This window comes from Chaetura pelagica, unplaced genomic scaffold, assembly GCF_000747805.2.
Source record: "Chaetura pelagica isolate M959 unplaced genomic scaffold, ChaPel_1.0 scaffold69, whole genome shotgun sequence".
NCBI classification, from domain to species: Eukaryota; Metazoa; Chordata; class Aves; order Apodiformes; family Apodidae; genus Chaetura; species Chaetura pelagica.
The window spans coordinates 1,737,986-1,755,700 of record NW_009970724.1 but is presented as its reverse complement, the minus strand read 5'-3'; the positions used below and the strand labels follow the sequence as shown (position 1 = coordinate 1,755,700).

At 47.0% G+C, this 17,715-nt stretch overlaps 1 protein-coding gene across 1 annotated transcript in view; it reads right to left on the bottom strand.

Annotated features, from left to right (window-relative positions):
- Positions 1-17,715, bottom strand: part of ERI3 (ERI1 exoribonuclease family member 3) — a 127,319-nt gene that overhangs the window by 82,625 nt on the left and 26,979 nt on the right. The window contains exon 5 of the mRNA XM_010006561.1: positions 1,010-1,082. Within this exon, the coding sequence (XP_010004863.1) occupies positions 1,010-1,082 (73 nt within the window). The remainder of the gene's footprint in view (positions 1-1,009; positions 1,083-17,715) is intronic.

Here is a 17,715-nt window from a genome sequence, read left to right as displayed (position 1 = left end):
TTAAGTTCATGTTCTACCCTATTTGATGGAACAGATCATGCAAATTGTCCTTCTGCGGCCGCTCAGCCTGTCACTCATGTTTCCATTTGAAACAATATATAAATAAAAGAACAAAAGAAAATCCTACAAGTACAACAAGCTGTTTACAAGTACATTTCACTTACCAAGACCCCTAATTATCAGGAAAAGGCACAGAAACTCAAATAAAACATGAAATTGGATGGAGGAAGGGAATCATACTCATCCAAAGGTTTAACCAGGAGGACCACCCCAGTTTCTCTTGTGCACAGACACCAGCCTCCCCCCTCACCCTGCTGCTAGCTTGTAATCACACTTGTTCTTTTCTTCCCCCCTTTGATTTGTGGCTTATGGCATCGCTACATTTTTCTGTATAGATGGAACAGCTGTGCCAAGTGACCCTGTGGATGCACATTAGGCTGCTCTTTAACCACCCAGACAAGGCATAGAGCAAGACAAGTCACCAGACAGTGAAGTCCAAGTCATTTTCCTTTGCAAAGTGACCACCAGTTTCTTAGGTGGAGGTGCTGCTGAGACAGCTCCCCCTTCCCTACAGCACAGTGGGAAATACTGAGTTTTATTTGGGAATATTTCCACATGCTTATCAACCAGAATTTTATCTGAAGGAAACCAAGCTCCTAGGAGCCTTATACAGCTGCAAAACAAAACAATCAGCAACACTGGGGCCAGCACAGCCTTCGCTGAAGAGGGGCCTCACAGTGTCCCACTATTATGTGGAGACACCACACTGTGCCTGCCACAATGGGATTCTCCCCAGCTGTAGAACACATCCCATCAAGTACAGTAAGACTCTATTAGAGGAGATACAATAGGGAACTGAAGGACTCGCTCAGCCCTGCTTCTGAGAAAATAACTCATTTCAATGCAAAACAGCAGTAGTTATTAGACACCTCCTTAAAGAGGAAAGGAGAAGGACAAGGGGAGGTGGGAGAGAAGGAGATGGGGACCATGGCAGTTTGCACAAAAGTACCTTTTTCAGATTAATCCACTGTTTGAAGTAATCAGCAACCGGCAGCCCTAAGTACTGGCATTGTCCTGGTAACCTGTAAGAGAGAAGAAAGAGCAGGTTTGATTCAATCAGTGTCCTGACAACACAAACACTGTTCTCTTAAGTGCATTTCGTTCCAAGATGGAAAAGACACTCAAGTCTGCTGTAACATGCTGCACATCAGAAGGACTGTAGCTCTTGGCAAAAAAATCTCAAGAAAGCAGAGCTTGGCTGAAGACTTATATACATCCACCCACTTCCAGGCTGCTGTCACCTTTCAGACTGGACATTTTGAACAGGATATATGTGCAAGTACAGCACAGTGGCTGTACTTCTTTACAGTGGCTAACACACAAACACAACTGGAGCATCTGGGCTGTCCTTAGCTAGCTGAACTTATCACAAATCCCTGCAAAACCATCCTGCTCACCCAGCACCTTACAGGGCAGACAGAAGGACTGACATTTCACCTGACATGCCCTGGCATTTTGCTATTTGGCCTGAAAGAAACACGAGGGAGGGAAGGAGGCAACAACACATTCTTTTCTAGGGTAGTAATGCTACAGGACCAGCCTTTTAGGGATAAGGAGGCAGAGGCTGTTTTCCAGCAGGTGCTTGGAAGAAGAGAGCAGTAACAATTCTGAAGATGCAAGGTGCTGCACACTGTCTCACTGGGGGTTTGAGCACCAGCAGCCAGAGCTGTGAGCACACGTACTCTCCCTACAGTGAGCCACCCGAATAGAGTTAACAAAACAAAACAACAGTGGTAGAGAGGTGGATTGCCTAAAGGGACACAGCAGGACACCCGGGGTTTGAAAAACTGTTTCTCCCACACTGTCCCAACCCCAGTGTGTTTGCCAGGGGGCTACAATGTGCCCCTCAGAAGGGAAGGCTGAGTCACAAAGCCACACAGCTCCAGCCAAGCCTGCGTGGGGAGATGAGTTATGTGAGTTTTCCCTGGCCAGTTTGATCTGATCAAGAGTAATTGATGGATCTTGTTCATTCACATACTGCTGAGCACGCCTGGGGCACTGGTCACAGGATCTTTAACTGAAGCAAAGGAACATCCCAAATAAATATGTCAACTAAATAAATGACTAAATTAGACCCGTTTGTGCATGTTAAAAGCCACAACCTCAGAAATCAGCTTCTGCAAACAGAGGGGGATGGGGATTCTCACAACTTCCTCAGGCATCTGGGGGCTGCCTAGCGAGGTTGTAGGGGAGGAGGGAGGAGCTGTGAGTGCCAGCGTCAGCTGCTCAAGCATCCCAAAACAGAGCATTTCCAGGGCAAAGTCTTCTCCCACTCTCCCTAACAGAAAGCTTGAATAATCCAGACTTGATGAAATTCAGGAACAAGGTCTGGTCAGATATGGTTACAAGATGGATACACCAAAGCGCTCATACCAGCTCCTAACCCTCTGGTGAACAGAGCAGCATCTCTTCAGCCCTAAAAGCAGTTTCCCAATAAGGAGATGCAGGAGGGACACGGATAAGACACCTGTGGGTAATGTGACACTTAGGATAGTACAGTACCAGAGTGATCTGGTCTTGGTTTTGCCTACTTCGGCTAAGAAAGGAATAGACTGTGTGCTAAAACCAAATGCCTCATCCTGAAAAGATGTACATGCTATCATTTAGAAGCAATAATTTAAGTCATAGAAATACATCTGAATAAGGAAGTCTAGATGAATCTCTTTGAAACCAGGAAGCCTGTCAAAAACATGAGCTTGCAAGCAGCAGGGCTACAGTGATTTGCAGGGTAAGCAATGTGACTGGGCAGCAGGGTCCCATCTCTGGGCACAGCTCACCTGATGCCAGCACCATAGTGCTGAAACACACCACCTGGAGTCACTCCTCGCAATTGCACAGTCACATCAAACAGCAGCTCGGTCCAGTCCTTTTACAGCCACTACACATGTCCATTACATAGCTGAACAGGCCCCATCAGCCCCAACCAGCATGCAAAGAAAGCTCTTTTCTCCAGGAAAGCTGCTTCTATTGGTCCCAAATAAAAAAAAAAATAATAAAAAAAAAATTAAAAAATTGTAAGAATTGGAATAATTCAAAACAAATGGCCAGTCTAATACAGACACATCATCAGCTTAACCTCTCCTTACACTGCTCATATTTAGCTAGAGAGAATGATGACAGCAGTTTGCAAAAGGTGTATTACTAAAAGCTGGGTTCCTCCTCCCAGTCCAAGACGTTTCATTAATACAGGTCTCAGCCTAGCTCCAGTAAGAGCAGTAAGTATCGTCTCACTTAACATTTGGATAGGGCCCAGAAGAAGCAAGTACAGCACCATTCTTGTTAGCCACAGGAATTGACAGCTAGCCAGCCAGTGCAATGAATGACATCTAAAGCATTTCCATTCCTGTGGGACCAAAAGTCCCAGCAAACTGGACAGTCTGGTTCTACTTCCACCCTGAGACTGATGGCAGAATGCCCTGGGCGCTGGGCAGTGGGTCTTTAATTGGAGAAAATAAATGCTCCAAATAAATATGTCAACTAAATAAATGACCCATTTTTGCAAACAAGTAACAAACCCAGAAACTGCCTGTAAAGCTGTGTGACCTAAGGACATTCCTCCTCCCCCTCCATGCTTGTACTCCACTCATTTCACGTTAGCACTAGAAGAGACTTCACCAAGTTTTTCAAGCCCTAGAAGACCTACACTCATGCTATAACCTGGGCTGTCAGAAGCATGGAACAAGGCATCACGTACTTCCCAAGCTGGAAGATGCAGGCCTGGTGGCTCCAAGCCAGCAGGGATACAGCCACTCAGTGCACTTGCCTTTTGCAAAGGGTTGTCCTATGCGTCTGGTCTAGTCTGGGTTATGAAACACTCCCAGTACAGGGAACCAGGGGCTCTCGCTGCACAGAAAGCAGTTCCTCAGGTAGCTATAGGAAGGAAGTCACTTCTGCAATGTCTTTTCCCCAGCTCCAAGTTTGTTACCTGCAGTGGTCCCCCACTCCTCAACCTCAACTCCAGCATTTTCTCCAGATTAGAGTGAACAAAGTATATCTGTGGCCCTCCTGGGTAACAGAAGTGCCAAAGCCTGCAAGGAAATACCTCAATTTATTAGGGCCACCATTCACTTGAGCAGCTCATGTAATAAATATGCTCTTATGCTCAGTACTGCATATGAGCTGGGTATTATCGTCACTGGGGCAGCTTTGCTTGATCAAAAAGCTCAGGATTTGGCCCTCCCTCTGGAAAGGGAGAAGTGGTGGCACATTGCTCCACATTCAACATTCCATGATCCATCCAGCTTTTGAATGAGGTCTCACTGCCTCCCCTAACACTGAAGCTCTCACTCCTTGGCAAGGAGGCTGGCTCTCAGAACCACCCCATCAGCCAAGTGCTGCGGCTTCAGGTATGACTGCACTTGATGAGACACTTGAAAATAGCTGTGGAATTTTCTAGCATCCAATGCAGCTCTGGTAGTCTTTTGTCCCAGAAGCAGAGATGCAAGATGCAAGTGCACAACCTCTGCCCACTCCCAAAACACAGGTCCCCTTGGGACAGAAGAGCAAGTGACAGCAAGTAGCACGCTCTCCTCTGCCAGCCAAGACCAAGCCCTCCACTGGGTTAGCAGTGGCAACTCTGCACCATTTTCAGGCTCTGATTTCCATCCGGCCCTGCTCCTTCACTCTGCAGGGTAAATGGAGCCTGGAGATGAACAGGATGCAAATGGGAGACGAGGTGACATGGCTGCATTTCTCCTGTTGAAGCTGGCTCTCTCCAAGGCAGCAAGATGCGCACAGCTTGGCGGTGATAAACGGCCTTGCTTTAGTTATCACTTTCCTTAAGTTAAGGAGAGCAGCCTAGTGATGGATGGGCTGGAATTCGGTTATCAGGGAAGGCTGTCAGCCAGAGTTGCCTATCTCCACACACATTTAGCAGGGCGTCATTATGCGATGGCATGGAGTTAAAATATGACCAAGGGTATTGAAAGAAAAAGAACAGGATTAAAAAAAAAAAAAAAAGGCAAATTGAGCAACAATAAAGGAGCATGAGGCAAGAACGTTATCGTACTAGTGACACCTTTTATCTGGGTCTGGTTAGCTAGAGCAGGGCACAAATTGGTCCTTCCTCCACTATTGTATCCTCTTGTACAAACAGAAGCAGATAAAATGTGTCACCAGTGCGATAGCATATCAATTTAACCCTAATTATCTAGGGGGTCAAACTAAGAAATAGGGGTTTCTCATTTCAACAGGTTCCTCCATCTCTGCTCGTAGCCACCACATTAATATGGCAGGAGGAGGGGCAGCTGTAATTGATTTCCGTCACTCAGGTGGTCCTGGCATATAAAAAATTAATGCTTGATTCTCCCAACTAATCAGAGCTGGTTAATGTCCATCTGCTTCTGGGTTCAGGATGTCAGGAGACAATGAAATTGGGCCACTTTCTACACACTGGCTGTATTGATATTGAGCCAGTTAAAACAACTCTCTCTATGGGAAAGATAAAGGGACATTAAATCTAGGCTTTTACAGACCTGGCCTCAGACTTCCAAAAAATCCATGCCCTGAAGACCTTGAGTTGTAAGACATGCAGAACATTTTAATTGTGTTCCAGCCAACCCCACTGCACTAGGCTGCAAAGGAATGGGCAAGCAGGCTCCTGCCCTGGAAATCCTTTGCTAAAGAAAAGCAAACCTGAAGGAAGCTGCCTGGATGCTGCTGTCAAACCATCCCAGCCTTGCACCCTCATTCAAAGCAAGGCTGGTCAAGACATGGCTCTGCACCTTCTTGCGCAGAGATGCTGCCCTGTTTTGATGTGAAGTGGGATGTTTGCCAGGCCAAGAGGGGAAAGCTTGGGTGCCCTCTCCTAACAGAGAAAGCCCGTGAGGGAATAAAATCTTGTGCTAAGGCACCTGAGAGGTTTTAGTAGAAGTATAGCACCATGACAGGCAAAGCCACATCTGTCTGCCCCAAACCTCGCAAGGCCAGGTTGGATGGGCCTCTGAGTAACCTCACCTAGTGGGAGGTGTCCCTTCCATTGCAGGGAGGTTGGATCTAGGTGATCTTTAAGGTCCCCTCCAACCCAAACCATTCCAAGATTCTGTGATGATTCTACGATTACCTGGAGCAACACTAAGAATTTAAAGCAGTTTAGGTAAACCTACACCCTCCCAAAAAGGCAGCCATAAGTTGATCCAAAGTTGGTTAAAACAGTTAGTCCCAGGCAGGTCCAATGGTCTGGGGATGCAAAGGGATGAGACTCTGCAGGAGCATCTTATGGATGCACAGAGAGCCTAGCTGGGCTTTGCCAAAACCACTATGCTGGGTGAGGAGAGCTCCAACAGCATGATGCCACAGTACCTGCACATGAGTGGAGCATCCTGGGCACACTGCACAGCCTGAGCCACCCTGCACCCTGGGGAAACAGAAGAATGCTGATCCACATCTCCCCCTCAAAAAATAAATTCAACTCTTTCACCCCTATAACTCAAGTTAGACTGGAGCAGTTTTCTTGTCTAATCCAAGGCTTTGGCAAGGTCACCTTGCCAGGTGACCGCACCCTGCTCTCACCACAGCATCATCCCTCTCTGTCCCCTATCATTGCAGGCCAAACCAGCATGGCTGTCCTTAAAATTCACAAGCAGTCGCTGTTGAAAGACAATGCATTTGGCGAGGGTCTGAAAAGCTATGGGCTTTCGCAGAAACCCTGAGACAGGTCCCACCTCCCTTCCTCTTTGCTTTCCTTCCACCCCCTCAGTTCTCTCAACCACCCCCAAACTTGTCACAGTGCAACAAGCCTACAAGCCACACATCAACTTTAAATAACAGAATGCGTGAAGCAGGGACATGAGAGCAGGAAAGTGGGAACAGACAGAGCCAGCCTCCATCGCCTGTCAGGAAACACTAATGAATTTCAACACCAGCAGCCATTGCCTCAGACGGGCTGGCGAGAGGAGATGGAGTTACAGTGAGGAGCCTTTGCAGGAGCAGCTTGCCTTTTTTCAAAGCCCCCTCTGTTAATAAATGTCATTGCTGAGCAGGCTGTAGCAGTCCTCGAGCTGGGATGGGGTAGGTCGGGGGAGAGACAGGTGACTGACAGCGCAGGATGCCTGGGCAGCACAGGCTTTTCTTCTGCTGAATCCTCAAGACAGGAGCCCGCAAAAGGAAGCAAACAGGACATCATCACTGGCATAAAGCTGTCTTCCATTAAAGTCACAGTACCTAAGTAACAACCTCCACAAGGAGCCATGAGTGCAACCACAACACCCTCCAGTCCCACTCACTGGGATGGATGGATGCTCTACAGGGAACATTCCTTGGGATGGGCAGAGGGATGCAGAGACATTCGGACATGCTGTCTGTGTTCCCAGCAGCAGCAAAGGGTTACAGAACAGCCTACCCCTTTGCTAACACAACTGCATTCCTGAGGCAGCACAGGAAGAAGCATCCAGCACAGGGCACCACATGGCAACCGCACCGATGCACAACATGAAGGTCAATGAAAGTCTTCTTTACAAATGTCAACCTGTCATCTCTGGATATTAATGAGGGCTGACCAGCAGCTAAAATGCATCCATGCTCCATTTGTAATAAGAGAGACACAATACAGGAGAAGAGCACACACCACAGCATGTGAAGGCACCAGTGGGTTTTGCAGGGCCTGGGGAGGTGTGGTGATGCACAAGATAACTAGTGCCACTCCAGCTGCCCAGGAAGGCAAGCAGTTGCCACACAAACCCCTTCACTGAAGTGTGTTATCTTTTTCCATAAATCTTTAATTAGATTAGTGTAATGAAGCCAAAAAACCCAGGCTAAGCAGCAAAGCTAATACCTGGCACTTTGACTTTCTTTTTCTGTGGTACCCATTCTGGATAGTGCTGCTTTCTCTCTCTACCAGGCATATTTCTGCCTAGGAAGCTTAAAAGGCAAGCTGCAAGCCTTAACACTTAGAACTCATAGCAGCACTGGCTGAAATGACTGAACTCCATCACCTGTCATATACTAACAGCCACATCCCTCTTTTCTACATTTTTGCTGGATTCTAAGATGCTTGGGAGAACTCAACACCCATGCTTTCCAAGCAGCTAGTCTGCAAATGGAAAAGGCTGTTATCTCAGACTGCAACCAGAGGAATGAAAGCACTAGGCAAATAATTCTGCCACAAAAAGCACACAGGGCAAGTGGCTCATTGTGACTCGCTTGTCCTGCAAAGCACTGTGTGCCTTCCACTGCCATCAACCTTAATGAAACATGAAGGTATTTAACACCATGTGAGATCTGGCTCTTTTATGGGTATCTGTCTGTGTGTCAGCTAGATGCTGGCAGAGATGCTATCTCAACATTAAAAGCAAGGCTGTAACACAGCAGGTATTCAGCCTCCAACAGAAGATGTTCATCAACAATTGCACACACATGATGCTACAATAAATCTATGTGCTACTGCTTAACAGCTTCTCTTAAAAAGATTCATAGCTCTATTTACTGAGCCTGATTCTGCTGCTATGCATGGGGGAGTAAATCTGGAGTAACTCTACCTGGAGTCTGCAAGTAGCCAGTGAGAGCAGGACCAGAACTGAGCCTTTTGATTTTTAAATAACTGCTTAATTACCATGCAGGAAACCAGAGCTCGCTGGCTCCATGGTTCAGCTGAGGTTAGGAGTGCAGCAGGCAGAAGCTCTGCACTCCTCCATACTGAGTCCTCCAGATCAGTGAAGGGGTAGAGTAAATGCTCTCACCAGCACCTCCAGACAGGGAGGATTACTGGGTGGACTTCCCCTTGACATCACAAATGCATGACACTGCTAATAAGGAAAGAGAAACTGGAAAGTCTCCAAGAACAAGGTCGCCTCCCCAGCCTTGGGAACCTGACACTATGAAGAACCTTTAAAACCAGATTTCTACGCATAAGGTTGCTGTGACAGTCTGTTTGCTTACTAACTATGACATTATATAGCATCTTATGAATAGGAGTGTACAAAATTTGTGCTGTGTACACCTACTTCACAGACACATTTTCAGTGAAAGTCACTCATCATGACTGCAGGCTGCAGAAAGTGAACTTCCAATTTGTCATCAGGAAAAACTCTTCACTGTGCAAGTAATAAGGCACTGGAAGAGACTGGTGGTGGAATCTCCTCCCCTGGAGACATTCAAACTCATTTGGGGAAAATCCTTAGCAACCTGATCTAAGTTTGAAGTTACCTCTGCTTTGAGCAGGGGGCTAGATTAGAGATCTCTGTTTAAATTATTCTGTGATTCACGCTGCAGCAGGACCCGATTACACACAGCATGTGCTTTCTCCTAATTTGTGGTCTTGTATGCAGTCTTTCCTACAGACACTAATTTACTAATTGCCTACATACTAGCTGTTTTAAGAGGGAGTGTTCAGATTCCTGCTACAGAATACTGTATGCACCAAAAAAAAGGAAGTACATCTGATGCAATGGATGCACCTACAATGAATTGTGCCTAAACCTCCTCAAAACATGCACAAAAACAAAGCTAGCATTAAACACGCTGCTTCTCCCTCTGCACAATTCCCACTGCAGAAGTATTTCTCCTCAGAAAAATCAAAGCATGCAAGACCTAGAGCAAGGTGATGCTCTGGAACTGAGACCACACATCCCATCCCAGTTCTTACTTAGACATGCTGTGTAACAGGCTGGAGGAAACCCTGCCTCTCCCATGCCTGGCCTGTCCAGACCATTTAGTGCATAAACTCTTCAGGACAAGGGCTTCTCTGCTATGAGTCATAAACTGCTTAGTGCCTAATGGTAAAGCCTATAGACGCTTAACATAATACAATCATGTCACTAAAAGGCCATTAGTCTCCAGTCTAAACAGCACTTTTCCAGTCACAAAGAGGACCTGCCAACTCAGGAAGGCAGGATAAGGGACGTGGGTAGCCAGTTGGGTCACTGGACTGGCAGACACCCGATGTGAAGCCCCAAGAAGGACAGAGCCCAGCTGAACTGCACTGGGGGAAAGCCACAGCGGCTCTAGCAGTCAAAAAGCTTTATCCTTTCGGCTTTCTTGAACCACTTTAATCAGCTGAGAGCCCTGCCAGCCAGGTGAAAAACCTCTCCATGTCTAGCCACAGCTGCACTGCTTGCAAGGGGGCAGAAGGCCCTCATCCACAGAGGGTCTCTAGCCTTCTACATCACCTCTCTTCCCACTCACTGAAGCAGAAAATTTATTTTCTAGAAAATATTCCATTCTGTCTCATGATGCTGTTTGAACCCCTGTTCTTTCCTGGCTCTATCTCTGCTCTCCTCCGGCACCACATCATCCAGGTCCACTGTTTCAACTGATGCCTATGATTGCTGCTTCTTCCCTCTCCCAACTAAAGGGAAGAAAGAAACCCTGCAAGGAGCCAGTGGGATGGGGTAAATCTATTCCCCACCCCCCTGAAGACACACAAATCCAAAAATCACACAACAGCTTCATGAGCTCTTGGCACAGCCTCCAGGCTGGCAGCAGCAGGGAGCCTGGCACGTTGAGTAAGATGGTCTGAGAAGGTTTCTGTGCAGCTGCTAACTACATCTGCATGAGGGGAAACAAGTTTGTCTTTTCCTTGTGAGAAAGAGACCACTCCCCACCTCCAAGCACAAGCTGCCATTAGTATTTGTTTCGCAGGAGAGAAGGAGCAACGAATCCTCCAGAGCAAAGGACAAGTGCAGCAATTAGGATGCAGGGGCTGCGGGAGCTGTTTAACAGCACGACCCAGAGGTCAGTGCCGCTGACTCCCAGCCCTGCATAAATATTGTATGAGTTGGAGAGTGGGGCTGTTACAGCCACCCTCTGAAGCCAGCCCTCCCCCCTCCACCACTCTGCATCCAGCCACATACGCCAGCAACATTAATTACAGATGTGACAGTCGGGAAAATCACTTGAGTAACTAGGGAATGGAGAAGAGGGCTGCTCGGTGGAGCAGGTGCCTGGGAGCAGGCTCCCACCTGCACCTTCTGCTTCCACTTGCAAGGGCTCCCCTGCATGGGGAGCCCTCTCAAACTGGAGGGTGAAATACCACCAAGAACAACGAGACAAGGCTATGAGCTCCCCTCTCAAAGGTTGTCCACAGCTTTGATTATCAATGCTGCTGAAGGATACTTAAGTCAGCAGCTGCTTTTCAGTTTCATATCAGTATCTCTGCTAGACTTTCCCTTTGAAGGGAGCTTTATAATAATATAATAAGTTTTATAGAGGGCTTCTCCTCATACTCTGTGTAGCTCTGTAGAAGGGTCCTTACTCCAATACAGCAGTCTCATCCCTGCACAGACTCCTCCAGGTGCTCTGTTTGGTACCAACCACCTTCTCCACCAATGACCTGTCTGCTGTTTATTCCCTGAGGGATCACTTTTCCCTGCAGCTTCAGCCATGCTGACCGGCACCATCCCTACTGCATCCTGGAAGGCCTTCTTGTTCCTCTGCCAACTCTTTTTCCTGGAGATGTCAGTCAACTGCACATTTGCCATGATGCTCTACACAAATACAAGCCTACTTTCAGGTTCAGTGAGACTGAAGGCTCCTGAGGATGAGACACAGGCCATTCTCCTACTGTACCTCATGAATTCCTAGGGACACACTGCTAATGTAGATTACTACACAGGGCAGCACACAAGGGCTGCAAGATAGGAAATGCAGCTTGGATGTGCTTCTGCCCACAATACCCCTTCAGAAATTCCTCTGCTGCTCTGCAGCTGGTTGCTGAATCCAAAGAAGGCAGAAGCCCAGACTTACCATTTGCAGCTTTCCTGAACTCACTGTGCAATTAGTGGGCTTAATTATTGATGGGAAAGGCAGGGAAGGGAGGAAAGAAAGTAAAAGCCAACGAGAAGGGAAGGATGTGGGGGTGGTGGGTGCCAAAGGTCTCCAAAGATCTTCCCTCAGCCTCCAGCAGAGAAAGAGCCCCTAGCCGCTCTGCCGCTCCCACGGCCCTGCTCTAATGCTCCCTGACATGCCTCTGAAGACAGCGAGCTGTTTGCAGTCACCACCGTGATTTGTTAGTAATTATTTTCACGGTGTCACATTGCTGTCACTCTCTTAACAAAGAGACAGGCAGCCCGAGGCTGCCTGCGAGAGAGAACCAGCAGAGAAAAGGAACTGTCAGGCACCCAGGGATCCTCTTTGCTTCCTGGGTTTCACAACCAGAGTCCTCACCAGCTTCTAAAGAAACTTCTGAGAAGAAGGGGCAAGTCAGAATCATCTCCTATCTTGGTCACAGCAAGAGGAATTAATTACTTAGCCCCTTCTTAATTTCACCTTACCTGTAAAGCCTATGCAAGACCCAGGTACTTAGAGCCCCTTAAGCCAGCAATTAGCTTCAGGCCTGAAGGAAGTGCAAAAAAACTTTGGCAACTGATGACTCTTAGTGCTCTCATTGGAAGCTCCAATTTCTTTTCATGTGATCTTGCCATTAGACTGCTTCCCAAGCATGGCAACTCTGATGACAAACCCCTGTCTAAACTTATCACTCTTGCAGACATTAACCCTCCAGACTGGCCACATGTGCTCTCCCTACACCAGTCTCATTAACACTGACACACTGCTGTGCTCCACGTGGCAGTAACATTTCACTTAGCATTTCACAATGCCAGGGACCTTGGCAGCTTCCTCACACCTGAAATATATAGCCTAACAGCTTGCCATCTCTGTTTTCTGATACGTGACACAGTGACTTGACCAGAACCTCCCATCCATCCATGTCACACCTGCTGTGCAACCACAGCCATCCATTGTTCAGCTGACTTGTCAGTCCTTTCCCAGTAAGTGTGGACCTTGCTTGGGCCCCCAAGGAATGGGAGCTATTTTGGCACCCAAAGTGTCACACAATATAAGGATATAGAGATGAAAGACTGAGACACCTGGCCAGCCAGCCCTTAAAGAGCTCTTGATCTTAATGCATAAAGCAAGTGGACTTCCTCCAAACCAATTCAAAGTTTGAGTTGCTCCCTGTATAAGCATTCTTCTCCTGACTCTTACTGATGGTGCACAAGGGTCAGTTCCCACAGCTGCAGGGAGACCTGGGTATTAATTCACCCTCTTAGCACAGGGAGTTTGGAAATATTAAGCCTCACAGCTTAAGCAAAACCCACCTGCAATTAGCTGCATGGAAGAGCACTGACCCAGAGGGCAGCTCCTTTTCAGGGGTCCATTTAATAACCAAGAAATGGCACATACATACTGTGAAGAATTAGGATCACCATTGGGAAGCTAAATGGTCCATAAAATGTAACAGTTCTCTTCAGAGCTAGGTGCACAGTGAACTAGAGGAGAGGTCTTGGCAACCACCCACCAGCCTCCTCCCTCCACTCCAGTCTGCAAAGGAGACATGTGACTCCAGACAGGGATGAGGAGCTGAGCTCAGCTGGTGCCCAGGCAACTCCAGCACACTGGCCAACAGTCAGCACCAAGACCTGGTTCAACACCCAGATGGAAAAACTGAAGAGGCACCTACAGAGGGAAAACAAAGGGTGTCCCAGAGTGTAGGTGCTGGGCAGAAGAGAGGAGAAAGTCCTGCTTAAAGAGAGGCAGGCCAAGCTGCTGGAGCCGAGGCAGGATGAAGTCCTGGGCAGCACAAGCCTTCTGCACACAGCCCTGCCAGCATATCACACCACTTCCTCAGTATTCTTCCCCCCACCTTCTCTATGCTGTTCTTTCCTCTGGTACAACCTCCACATGCCTCACATCATTGCTAGGACCCGGTCCAGATCAATGTTTGAGCACACGACACAACCTTAGTGGTGTCAGGCTGAAGGCAGTACCCTGGCCAAACCCACAGAAAAAGGTGACTCCCAGATGGAACAGACTCAGCTCCAATAGTTAGTCTATAGCTCCAGCATACTCTTGAGTCCTGCACACACCCAGGCATCCACTCCTCAGGATATGGAGAATCGCTGGACACAGCAGAAGATAATGCGCTGGAGGGAAAATACCAGGGATGACCTCAAGATGGCCCAGTAGGTCTTTGCCAGCCAGGAGCTTCAGAAGGAAAGGGACTGAACCCATCCAGGAAAATGGTCCCCAAACAGGAACACACATGCATACAAAATAAAATGCCTTCAAGAAAGCTACTGACTTACACAAGGCTTGAATGGAGTAAGCAAAAGGGGAAGGACACTGCTTCCAGGCTGGCAGTATTTTTTAAGCAGAACTCTCTGAGCAGAGAAGTCAGGAGAGCACCACTCCCAGCCAAGCCACTGGGAAGGCAGCTCTGGTGCCAACATGCAACTGTTTGGCTTCAGCTGGGAATTAAGAAGAGTTGGGATCCAAAGGGAGACAGCTGACATTTCAGCCCCAGCATGAAACACTACATCTGGCTAACGCTGGAAAAATTAAGCTTTTTGAAGCAATAAAGAGAATTCACACTTTGTGAAGCTAATCCTGTTTTTCATACATGTGGTAGACAACAACACTCAGATGGCAAACAGCCCTCCAGTGGTTTATCCTCCACAGTCCCCAAGCCAACCAGCTTTTCAGTTCCCCATGGCCCAGGATAACCATGATGTTGAGCCGCTATTAGAGGGCTCTCTCGTACAAATGGAGGCCGGTGTGTGCTTTTTACCAAATACCCATTACATACCCAATGATTTTGAAACTGTTTTGCCCATATTCATTATAACACTGGGCACAGAATTCACCTTAGCAATTCTTGCTGCAGAGGGAATTATGGTTCCTTACTGTATAAGCAGATGACACTGAGACCAATGGCTTACAATCAGTTCAGCATGGCTGTTGCCAAATGCAGCTTCAGATAAGTTACTCAGGGATGGAAAATCCATCTCCATTCATTGTCCTATCTCAACAGTTTAGTGCTGGAAATTATGTACTTGATGCAATGCCTGTCTCACTCCCCTCTACCCTGTAAACTTATTCCAAGCTTCTCCACCATCTTCCATGCTGCTTCCAACTTCTTTGATCCTAATTCCCAGGCAGCAGAGTCTATGCTTCCCAGAGCATGTTGGGCATCACAGCTCAATAAATCTGTGGCCATTACAGCCCTGACTATGACAAATGTCTTTCCTGTGACCTGCCAGACAAGCAGCAGACCTGAAGGTGATAGCCCACTGCATGATGATCCCTATGCAAAAATTTAATGTCCAAAGCTTAACCCAAAGGCATTCCCAGAGCTCATGCAGCCAGTGGATTTCAAACAAAGGCAAGAACAAGAGACAGCCAGGGGAACTGTTGCAGGACAACAAAAACCAAGTGTGCTACATTAATTTTATGTAAGAGGGTACAGAGGGGGAACTGTAACATCCACAATTTATTTTTCATAAGTGATATCATTTCCTTGAAAAACAAAAAGCTGGACTGAAGGGTTGCAGAAGTGAATGGAGTCAATGCTACTCCCTGTAAGTGCTAGAGAAGAGCATGCTCACAAGGCTGCTGTGCTTAGCTCTGGCAAAGCACTTTAGGATGTAATTACATGAATGACTCCATCAGCAAAGCTGACTAGAAAGGTTCCTGACCCTGAATACTCAGTCCAATCCCTGCACTGTAGTTCACACCACCCTCTTCCTTCAGCCAAGGTAGCCATGTGAAAAGATACACCATAGGCTTGGTGAGCAAAATGATCTCCACTAAAAGCAACAACAACAAGCTAATCCAAAGATCTTGGTTGGAAAGGAATTGTTTTATTATTTTTAAACATAAGATTACTATCTTATTTTTCTGTTACCAGTTTGCTCTTGTAACTCTGAAAACCACCTGTGCTGTTTCTGTTTGGGATAGAGTTTATTTTCTTCACAGTAGTTAGTATGAAACTGTTTTGGATTTGTGCTGAAAATAGGGATAATACAGGGATGTTTTCATTACTGCTGAGCAGTGCTTGCACTGAGTCAAGGCCTCTTCTACTTCTCACCCCACCTCACCAGTAAAGTAGGGTGGGCGTACCCAAGAAGCTGGGAGGGGACACAGCTGGGACAGCTGACCTCAACATTCCACACCATATGATGTCATGCTCAGCAATAATAGGTGGTGGAAGGAGGGGAAGTTCTGAGTGATGGCATTTGCCTCCCTAAGTAACCATTCATGATGGAGCCCTGCTTTCCTGGGGATGGCTGAACACCTGCCTGCTGATGGGAAGTAGTGAATGAATTCCTTGTTTTGCCTTGCTTGTGTGTGTGGCTTTTGCTTTACTTGTCAAACTGTCTTTATCTCAACCCATTTTTTCTCAACTCGCAGTTTTCTCACTTTTACTCTTCTGATTCTCTCCCTCATCCCACCAGGGGGGAGTTACAGAGCAGCTGTGTGGTGCTCAGCTGCAGGCTGGGGTTAAACCACACCAGTACTGTCTGAACTTAGCTCCTGCATTGCTGCCATCCAGCCAGCCCAACCTACACCTTCTGCTTCTCCCCACCACTACCTAAAAGGTCCCACTCACTCAATTCAGTAGTTGTCTGCAATTTCTCCCCCAGGCAAAGACTACCACATCCCTCCTGGGTACTAGGAAAAAAACCAGCATGAACAAGGGACTAACACCACCAGTCCTCCTTCATTCATGACCTAAGGTTGATCTCAAACAAAGCCTCCAGGACAGAAGGTTGGAAAGACCAACTCATTGCCATGCTAAAAGCTGGTCTGAGAAGGCAAGCATCCTCCCAGCCTGTGTAACTTGTAAAGAAAGAATTTAAATAGTAAGATAAAATCAAGCAATAGTGTAATTTACTGCTCAGAATTTACTAATATGCAACCTAGGAAGAGCACCAAGGGCTATAAACATTTCAGGACACTTCACTGTGTTTTATCACTATATTAAAAAGTACTTGCCTTTTAACACTTATTTAAGAAAATAAAAAACTTCTGAGCAGTAGTTTCCTGTAAAGACATAAATTAGCATGTTCTGATGAGCCACAGTAAATGCAGCACCAGCATCCTCATGTTAGAGGTACACAGACCAAAGCCACATACTTTTACGTATGTTCAACACATTTGCAGAATGATCCAGAGCTGGAAGAAGGATTAACTGATGGTCTTGACATTAAGGTGCTGGGCTGAGATTCTGCACATGTGGCTTCAGCTCCTGTCTCTGCCTCTGCCTCCCCAACCACAGGCATATCACTTAACCTCACCATACCTGAGCTCTGTAGCTAGGAACACACATTGTAAATGCTTCTTTGCTTGCCAAGATTAATTCATACTGTGCTTAAGAGCAGGCAAACCAGTTCCGTATGCGGAAGGAGGGAATTTGACATTTCAGAGGAGATAAACCACACTGCAGAGCTTACATTATAAGGGCTCAACCCTGGCAGGCACCAAGTACCCTCTTTCCCACTAAAACTGCTTCCTGCAGTCAGCAGCTCCCTTAGCCCTTCAGAGGCATGTTACCCTCACCAATCAATGCTACATCAATGCAATTTGCTTGATGACTAGTGGCAGTTCCAACCTAGGTGCAGGATGAGGTCCAAGCACTAAAGCAGACTATGCAGGTATTTGAATCCATCCCTGGAGCTGTTAAAACTTGGAGGATAGCTCCTTGCAACAGGCTAAAGGAATCCTCCTGCTGAGCACTCAGAGGCCCGAGGACCATGTGCCTAACGAGGCTGTATCCCCACTCATATTTTAGCTTGGCAGGTCTGGTGCTCCTTTCATCTTTTGCTTCAGGTAGCTCTCTTTAATTAATAACATTTCTGTGTCGACACAGGGAACTTTCCACCCAGAATGAATGGCCCTCTCTCATTAGAACCACAACTTGTCATGATGTATTCAAGAGCA